The 9,397-nt window shown below is 39.6% G+C and overlaps 1 protein-coding gene across 1 annotated transcript in view; it reads left to right on the forward strand.

Moving 5' to 3' along the window:
* The window catches only part of TRPM7 (transient receptor potential cation channel subfamily M member 7), a 147,513-nt gene extending 145,428 nt beyond the window's left edge, over positions 1-2,085 (forward strand). The window contains exon 40 of the mRNA XM_020980084.2: positions 635-2,085. Within this exon, the coding sequence (XP_020835743.1) occupies positions 635-759 (125 nt within the window). The 3' untranslated portion in view covers positions 760-2,085. The remainder of the gene's footprint in view (positions 1-634) is intronic.
* Positions 2,086-9,397: the final 7,312 nt, after the last annotated feature.

Raw genomic sequence — 9,397 nt, forward strand, 5'->3', positions numbered from 1 at the left:
TGCAAAATACCATATAAATATGAGTTGATAATCATCATTAATAGTAATAACAAACATGTCTGACAACAAAACTATAGGTGAGTCCTTTGTAGTTGGAGCTAGCCATACCCACACATTAAATTTTGAATCTTTCCTTTGCCTCCCAAAATATGACAGTATAATCAAATCACATTGTATTACAAAAAATGAATACATGCTTTATAAAACATGGAAAGAAGCTAACAGCAATAAGGACATTTATATAGCACTTTGCATACATTGTCCTATGATCTTCATAACAACCCTGTGAAGGTAGGAATGGTTAGTTACACATCCATCTTGTAAATCACAAAACTGAGGTTCCCTGACCTACTTTTCCAAGATCACATAATGAGTAGCAACAAGGTAAGACTCAAATCCATCAGGTCTCTTGACGCCCTGATGCAGTGTTCTATTATACACATTGATTTTAATGGTTTTAATGTGTACATGTAGTTATTAAAGAGATACTAAAAGTGGAAAGATCATGTTGCCTCATTTAAACATTTCTTGAAATTGTATGATTCACTTTGGTACTTGAAAAGAGTCTGTACTTGGTTAGATAACATTACAAAAAATAAAATTGATTAACTTCCTTTTGTTTGGGGTAATATAGATCTGAAGAGGAATGACTACACACCTGATAAAAATCTATTTCCTCAGGATGATTCTCCAGATTTGAGTATTGAGCCTGGAAGCTCCGCCAAAGAATCAGCTAATTCTATTCGTCTGATGCTATAATCAGTGATTTTACCTACACCTCACAAATATGTTACTAAGGTGTCACTTTTCCTTAGGAGGAAGCTTTGTGTGTAGTGATGAAGAATGGTAGAACCAGGGAGAATCTGGTGACACTTGACATGTAATGGGTTAATGTTCTCAAGGCCTAATTAAAGTAGTGAGTCAGTAAATCTCTACAGGACACAGCTGGCAGTTAATGTGTTTTAAAGGTAAAGAAGAATTAGTATTTATAACTTTTAAAAGGGCTCTTTTTAGCAGATGATTTAATTTGACTTTGTTCTGGTGAAGGGGGTAATTTCCTCTTTCTCATATGGTGCAATATCCTGTTAACCAAAGTCACGTTTTGTTGAAGCAGAATGTGTTTGGCAGCTGGTTTCCTGCCAATCACTTTGAGAAACAAAGTGGTCACACCCGCCTCCTGATAAGTTAAAAGCAAAGGTCAGCCTCCAAGCGTTTCATTGATGTCTAGATAGTGAAGTCACTAGTTCTCAGCTAGATATTTATTACTCATTGGAATAGGGAAGAGTCCTAAAAATGTTAGAGTCACAGGATTTGAGAAGAAGATCAGAATGAGCATTTTTCTAATAGAGACTGTTTCCTAAATCAGGGTTAGGCGCCATGTTTAAAGATAGAGCCAATTTTTGTCAGTAAAGCCCTAGTTGTGCAAAATTGTTTTATCATACACCTGTATGGAAGGGGAAAGTACTTGCAGTTCAAAAGTTGCCTTGTAAGAAAAACTAGAAGTGCTTTTTGTCTGTAGTAACTTCAGAAGTGACATACTTTCCAAAGATCTCATAGACCAGTATATCAAATTAGAATGTACACATGAACTTCTAATTGTAATTAAAATTGTGTAGGAACATCTTGAACTACTTTTGGTTTTGGTACTTATTTAAGAAATGAATTGAGTTGGATTATCATTATGTAATGTCGGGAGATTGCAATGCAACTTTATGCCAAGAAAATGTAATGTAATGTAATGTAACTGCCCCAAATATTGTTGAATATTCAACAAGAAAAACCTGTTTTCTGACTGAAGTTTCATGCTTAAATTGTATTTTTTTAGTTTCTTTTTTTGTTTCTTAGGTACTAATTGTAATTTTAACCAAGGGGCAATGTAGTGCTCCATTTGTATTCGTAGTGTATCTTATAGATACAAAAGCAAGGCAAGAACACAATAGCTGTTTAAATGGTGTTTTATGTTGATTGGGGGGGAAATGGGGAGAAGAGAGAAATGAAAAGTGTATTACTTAAAAGACATACTGTATACATTTTGTATCATTAAATCTTTAAAAGAATCTAAATAAATTTATTCTTGTTTACAGATGTTAAGAGTGTTGAATTATTCTGGGGGGGGGGAAGGGAACCTGTTAATTTTTCATATGGTGGATGTGAAATATTAATCATTTCCATAGCTAGTCTTGCTTTTTTTTTTTTTAACCTAGGACACTTTTTTCTTAGACCTCAAGCACAGGGTAATTTCTTGTTTGCTTTTCCAACTACATTTGTCGTTTATTCACAGTTTCATTTAACTATAATTCCCTTTTCTAAAATTCAGTAACTTTGAATTTGGGGGATGGAGGGGTTGTCTTAGGTTGGGAAGAGAAGAGTCTTCAGGCTCCAGCCAGAAGGCTAGTGTGTTGGTCACCGTGAAATAATGGCTAGCACTTCTGGTCACTGTTCACAAACAGGTTCAAGGTATTACCTTTTTTGCTTATGAGCTCCAAGAAGCAGCTGTTTGTCTAATCCAAAACCTTTGTAAATTTCTTCCTAAAAAACTTCATTCTGTGTAGACAATGAGGTCCAACTCCTTACTGCCATTTTTTGCTGCCCAACCTAATTTTGTTTCATCTGCAAATCTCATTTAACGTTCTCATCTCAGTTTCATCATCTTGTTCAAGAGATCAACAATAAAACTTTTACTAAAACAGTAAATTATTATAAAGATACAATTTCCACTTACCAAGTTTCTGTAGTAAAAACCCAGTCCCTAGTCCCCAATTTATATGTTAAATTTGTTTCAGTTGTCTCCTAAACAAGGTGCAGTGTGCCCATCCATCCCACCTAATCTTGAGTTTATACCCATGCAGCAAACTATTTCCCCTTAGGTTGACTAAAGGAAGAGGCCAGGTCAAGTAATAGAGGATGAATACAGAAGCATAGAAGGAAATGTTCTATAAAAGTAATGTAGGGGCAGCTAAGTGGCGCAGTGGTCTGGAAGTCAGGAGGACCTGAGTTCAAACCCAGCCTCAGACACTTGACATGCTTACTAGCTGCGTGACCCTGGGCAAGTCATTTAACCCATTGCCTCACCCCCCAAAAAAGAAAAATAATATAATTAGTTCTGGGGCTCACAAGGAAGGCCCCCGGGGGGGGGAGGGTTGAGGGTTTTAAAAAAACAGGAATATGGAAAATCAAGCAATAAAATATATGTATGGAGGGGGAAGATAGATGAAGAGAAGGCTCAACTTTTGCTTCTGTTCATTAAAGAGTCTTTGAACTGTAAGAGACAGGACAAAAGTGAGTAAGAAGGTACAGGGACCTGAGATAAATAGGGAGAGAGAATAATAAAGCTGGCAATCTTTGATGAAAGGAAATCAACAAGGTCATTGGAACTGTCTGAAGGTACTTACAGATGTGTTTGCTCAGCCATTATTGGCAGTTTTAGAAAGATTATGGAGAATAAAAAAAAGTGCCACAGGATTGGAAAAGGGCAAATAAATGTCCCGGTTTTCCAAAAAGTGAAGAAAATAGCATCAGCAGGCTTTGGCCCAGGGAACTCACTGACGAGTTTTTAGCAACATTTTAGAATGTTTTTAAAGAAATGGTGAGTGGGGGCTGCTAGGTGGTGCAGTGGATAGAGCTCCGGCCTTGGAGTCAGGAGGACCTGAGTTCAAATTTGGATTCAGACACTAGACATTTACTCGCTGTGTAACCCTGGGCAAATCACTTAACCCCACTGCCTCACCAAAAAGGAAAAAAAAATGGTGAGTGAATATCTGCAAAGGGAAGTGGTTGTCAGAAAGGTTCAGTATACCTTAGATCTACAGTTAGAAGGGACTGATTTTCCCAATATCACAAAAGCATCAAAGGTATGATTTGAAATCGAGTCCTCTGGTTAATTCAGTGTATGCAGTATACACCTAGATTTTAGGAAAGCATTTGACCAATACTTGTGCTATCCTTATGGGATTGTTGATTCCACTGTTAGAATGTAAGCTCCTTGAGGGTAGGGATTGTTTCATTCTCTGTGCTTATATCCTCAGAGCCTAGTGTAGTGCCCGTCACGTTATGATTTACTAGATAAATACTTGTTGAGAGGGGGAAATCAAGATGGCGGGAGGAGAGGCAGCCATCCAGCTGAACTCTCCCAACATTCACCTCCAAACAACTTTAAAATAGTGCTTCAGATCAAATGTTAGAGCCAAAGAGGTCAGGGTGAGATAAGTTTCCGGCTATCTGTAGTCATATGAAAAATGCTCTAAATCACTATTGATTGGAGAAATGCAAATTAAACCAACTCTGAAGTATCATTTCATACATATCAAGTGACAAATGCTGGAGGGGATGAGGGAAAATAGTTGCACTAATGAACTGCTGGTAGAGTAGCGAACTAGTCCAAACATTCTAGAGAAAGATTTGGAACTACAATACACTGGACATACCTTGGGCATACTGGGCAGCAATTCCTTGCCTTTTCTGTTTGTGTGATGGCTAATATGGAAATGTTTTTTGCATGACTTCACATATATAATTGTTTGCCTTCTCAGTGGGTAGGGGAGGCACAGGAATTTGGAATACAAATTTTTTTTAATAGATTTTTTTTTAAATTTTAAATAAATACTTGTTGATTGATGGGTGGAGAAGTGTGAGCTAAGCAAATATGTAGATTCAGAATTGGTCAAATAGCTAGGCCCAAAGCAATACTAAAATGTCCCAAACACTTAGGATGTTTAACATATCTATCAATGATTCATAGCATCATATCAGTTCTGTGGATGACAAGGCTGGGAGAGAGCTAACACACCTGATAGTAATTAGGATTCAAAAAGATCTTGATAGGAAAGAACACTGCACCAAACCTAAGAGCATCTAATTTAATATGGATAAATACATAATTTTATATTTTGGTTCAAAAAGCCATTTTAACAAATACAAAGTGGGAGAATTATACTTTGACAGCAATTGATCAGGAAACACAACCACCACCACCTAGGGGTTTTGGAGGATTGCATGGTCAATTGTGAGTCAACAATATGACAACCAAAAAAGCCAATGAGATCTTAGGCTGCATTAAGAGAACCAAGGAGATGAAGTTCTCTGCCCTTGGACCTCATCTAGGGTAATCTGTTCAATTCAACACCACATGTTAAGAAAGACATTGATAAAGTGGAAAATTGCCAGAGAAGGGAAACTGAGGATGAAAACCCTTGACTTCATGCCACACATAAGGACTGGCTAGAATGAATGAATGAAGCATTTATTAAGCACATTATTAAGCAAAGCATTGTACTTAAACACTGGGGCTACAAATGGAAGGTCTCTCAAAGAGATCACATTCTAATGAAATTAGGGAAATTGAGCCCAAAGGGGGGAGTGAGGGGGTGGGAAGCAGGGAACAGGATAGTCAGTAAGTGATCTGAAGGATGCTTCAAGAACTGTCACAGTGAAACATAATTATACTTGTTCTTATTGGTCCCAGAGGAAGAACTAGAAGCAATGAGTAGATAATATAGGCTTGATGTCAGAAAAACCTTCTTAAGAATTAATGCTCTCCAAAAGGGGAGTTTCCTCTCACTGGAAGTCTTCAAAGGCTGGATGTCCATTTGTGGTTCATGTTTGAGTTTACTACCAACTCCTGAGATTCTATTTGCAGGCTCACAGCTCAAAGAAAATAATACCGGCCATTCTCAGAACTGTGAAGAAACATGGCCACTTCCTCCTTCCTGGAACATCCTCTTGAACGAGTAAAAGATGAAACAAGGGAGTAATGCTAGAAGGAGATGACCCAAGCATTCAACATTGAGCCCAGACCAGCAGGTCAGCCATGGAAGAGGAGCAGAGGCTAATTAATCCCAGAGATGGATGATGAGCCTGGAAAGTTCGGTTTTTTGTTTTTGCTTTTTTTTTCTACTACTACTAGGGTAACTCTGGTTGAGATGGGCATGAGAGTGTGCCTATATAAACACTAAAATAGAAGAGCAGAGAATGTCTTCTAAATTCAGTTCAACTAACATGAAGCCACTATGTGGTGTGTCTGTAGTAGGCACTGGCTGGCACTGGGGATATAAAATACAATTCCTGTCTTCAAGGAGTTTACAACCCATTCACAAGTAAGGTAAGGCAAAACAACAAGCATTTATTAAATGTTTACTATGTGCTAGGTAAGAAAGAAAGAAAAAAGTCCCTGACCCTCAAGGAATTTACACACTAATGGGGGATAATGCACGTGAGAGGGCTGAAAAGGGTTGGGGGGCGGGGAATCACACTGGGGTATAGTGTCCAAGTCTGGAAAGTCAGGAGAGGCAAGAGGGGAATGAAAGCTGGGTGGCCGAAGCTCCTCCCCAAACTGAAGGCCCCAGGAGGAACTCACCATTGGGAAAAGGAGTCAGCATGGCAGAGGGTGTTCCATAATGAGAAGGTAGCAGAGGCTGAAGTAGCCAAGTCTGGAAAGGCAGGAGAATCAGGAGGTGAATGATAACGGGTATCCATGCATTAAATGCCTTCTCTCCATTAGGCAACTATGGCAGCAGCTGGGGCTACCCAACAAATAAATAAATACATTGCCCTTTTCTCAGCAGCCTAGGTATTTCTACTGTCCATCTTCCTTTACTGTGGTTATTATGTTGTTGACTTTGGGGGCAATCACAACTGTAGGGTCGTGGCCCAAAGTAATTATCTGTTGCCTTGAGCATGTTTCCACAACATGCAGGATTGGTCCATCCAGGTGGGGAGGAGGGACCCACCAAACAATGTTACCAAGAAAAAAGAAGTCGTCAGTGGTAAGTTCCCCTTCCCTGTTCTGTACCCCCCAAACTCCTCAACAGCCCCCCGTCATTTCTGTGGTTTCAAACCCTGCTTCAGACTTGGCTCTTCCCCTTGCCAGTGGTAACCTCTCTGCTCATGCCCTTGTTCTGATCCCTCCCAGCTCCGGCAGTGTGCTCGTTCCATTAACTCCTCTTTCTCTGAAATTCATTCTCTCCTTATCTAATGGCTCCTTCCCTGCTGTCTCTCAACATAGCTGTCCTTGAAAAACCTTCCCATCTTCTCCCTATTGATGCCATATTCATAGGGGGAAAAAATCATATGTTTCTTCTCTTCTCCCTCACTTTTCAACCCCTTATGATCTGGCTTCTCTCCTCACCGCTCAATTGAAATTTCTCTTTTCAGACGCAAAGGTCTCTTTTCTTTACCACCCTTCTCAATCTCTCTGCAGCTTGACACAGTTAGACAGCCCCTCCACCTCGAATATTCTCTCTTCCCTGGGTTTTCCCAACACTGGCACTCTTGGTTCTCCTATCTGTCTGACTGCTGAATCCAACATCTATGTCTTACCCCTGCCCCCAAATTTTGGGTATCCTCTCCCAGGGCTTCTCGTAGGCTTTCATCTTTTCTTGTGTTGGTGATCTCATAACAGCTTCCATGAGTTCAGTTATCATCTGTGCAGATGCCCCCCAAATCTATATATCCAGACCTATTCTCTCTTCTAAGCCCCAGTCCTGAATTAACAACTGCCTGCTGAACCCTCTCCAAGGCCACTAGGTGGTTCATGAAGGCTGGCTGGGGAGGGATGAAGATTTGAATTCAAATCCTGAACTAGGATTACTAGCCCTGTGACCAGTACCTTCATCTCTCTCAGCTTGTTTCCTCATCTGTAAAATGAGGATAAGAGCACATGCTCACAGGACTGTAACCATCAAATGAGATAACAGATGTCAGGTGCTCTGCAAACAGGCTTTCTAAACATGAGCTAGTATATTTATCTCAAGGTTTATACCATTACCATTCCATCAAAATCATTATCTTCTCTTCCTAAGGCAACCTGTCCTCCAATCTTCTCTTGTCATTCAGGTTCAGAACCTGGGGAATCTTCCTAGACTGTTCCCTTCTTCTTCCCTACAAACTTTCATCCAAACAGTTGCTGCATCTTTTTTTTTTAAGGCAACTGGGGTGAAGTGACTTTCCCAGGGTCACACAGCTAGTAAGTGTCCAGTGTTTGGTCTGAGGCCGAATTTGAACTCAGGTCCTCGTGACTTCAGGGCTGGTGCTCTATCCACTACGCCACCTAGCTGCCCCACAGCTGCTGAATCCTATCAGTTCTACCTCACAACATAACATCTCTCCCCCACATCCACCCTTTTTTCCCCCCAATCATAATCACTATTGCAGTTCAGACCCTCACCATCTCTAACCTGGTTTATTCCAACAGCCTCCTAATTGGACTCTGGCTTCCTTCTAGTCTCTTCCCCTTTCCAATCCTCCTTCCTCATTGCTGCAAAAAATCATCTTCCTAAAGCTCAAATCTAAGTATGGAGCCATCAATGGTTCCATAATTCTTTATAGCTTGTATCCACCTCACCTAGTAGAATGTACATTTTGTGTACGTGTTGTGGGCCAATGTTTCTTGTTTTCACTTTAAAATCTCTGCTACCAACATTAGTGCCTAATTACATGTAGCACACAATGAATGCTTGTTTGATTATATTGGATAGAAGAAGGGGGAATTATAACATGAGAAAATGAGCAAAGGAAGCTTTCATTAGTCTGGGACATGGTTTGGGTGGGGAACGCAGGGAGCTCCAGATAGTAAACTACTAGCTGATAAACTATTTGAGGACAAAATAGAATGGAAACTGATAAATTAAAAGCTATAATATATTAATATATAGCATTTTATAGTTAATATATAATTATATAATATAGAGCATATGTAATACATGCATAATATATGATATAATAATATAATACATACATAATACATAGCATTTTAAGGTTCACAAAGCACTTTACAAATATCTCATTTTATTCTCACAACAACCCTGGGATATAGATGCTACCAGAAAGTGAAATAAAGAGAGGTAAGAATTGCTACCTCAGGTTTAGGAGGAGTCTGAGACCTAAGCTTTGTGATTTGAGTCAGGGCCAAGAAGAGATCAAAGGTTTTCCAGGAAAACTGGTATGGGAGTCATAATGAGTAACCAGGGAGAAAATGGACAAAGAAACAAAGCCTCCTGATGTTTGCATCTGTGTCATAGCTAGTGGGTACAGTTTGCCAGAAGGTAGCAAGTGATGGTGAGATTTTAGGCCTACTATTCCTTCCCGCTCTGTGCAGGTAGAAGTGCGTGAAAACCATTCTACGAAAAACTACCCCAGCTAGTCCCAATTTTCTCTAGAATGCTCTTGAACCACCAGTTGTAATAAGTTTGCATCTTGTGATCCTTACAGTCATAAGATCTTCCAGATGTCAAATGGACCACAACGTGAGCTCATTCCCAGAGATCAAATAATTATTCATACAAGAGATCAAATAATTATTCATACAGTACTACTTTCTCCGGCTTTTGGTTGTTTGTTTTGTGATGCTCTAGCTTTGTACTCTTCCCTACAAATTAGCTCAGCCTCAAAAAACCCATTTCCA

The sequence above is a fragment of the Phascolarctos cinereus genome, unplaced genomic scaffold (genome assembly GCF_003287225.1).
Source record: "Phascolarctos cinereus isolate Bilbo 61053 unplaced genomic scaffold, phaCin_HiC Scaffold_3;HRSCAF=262, whole genome shotgun sequence".
In the NCBI taxonomy this organism is placed as follows: Eukaryota; Metazoa; Chordata; class Mammalia; order Diprotodontia; family Phascolarctidae; genus Phascolarctos; species Phascolarctos cinereus.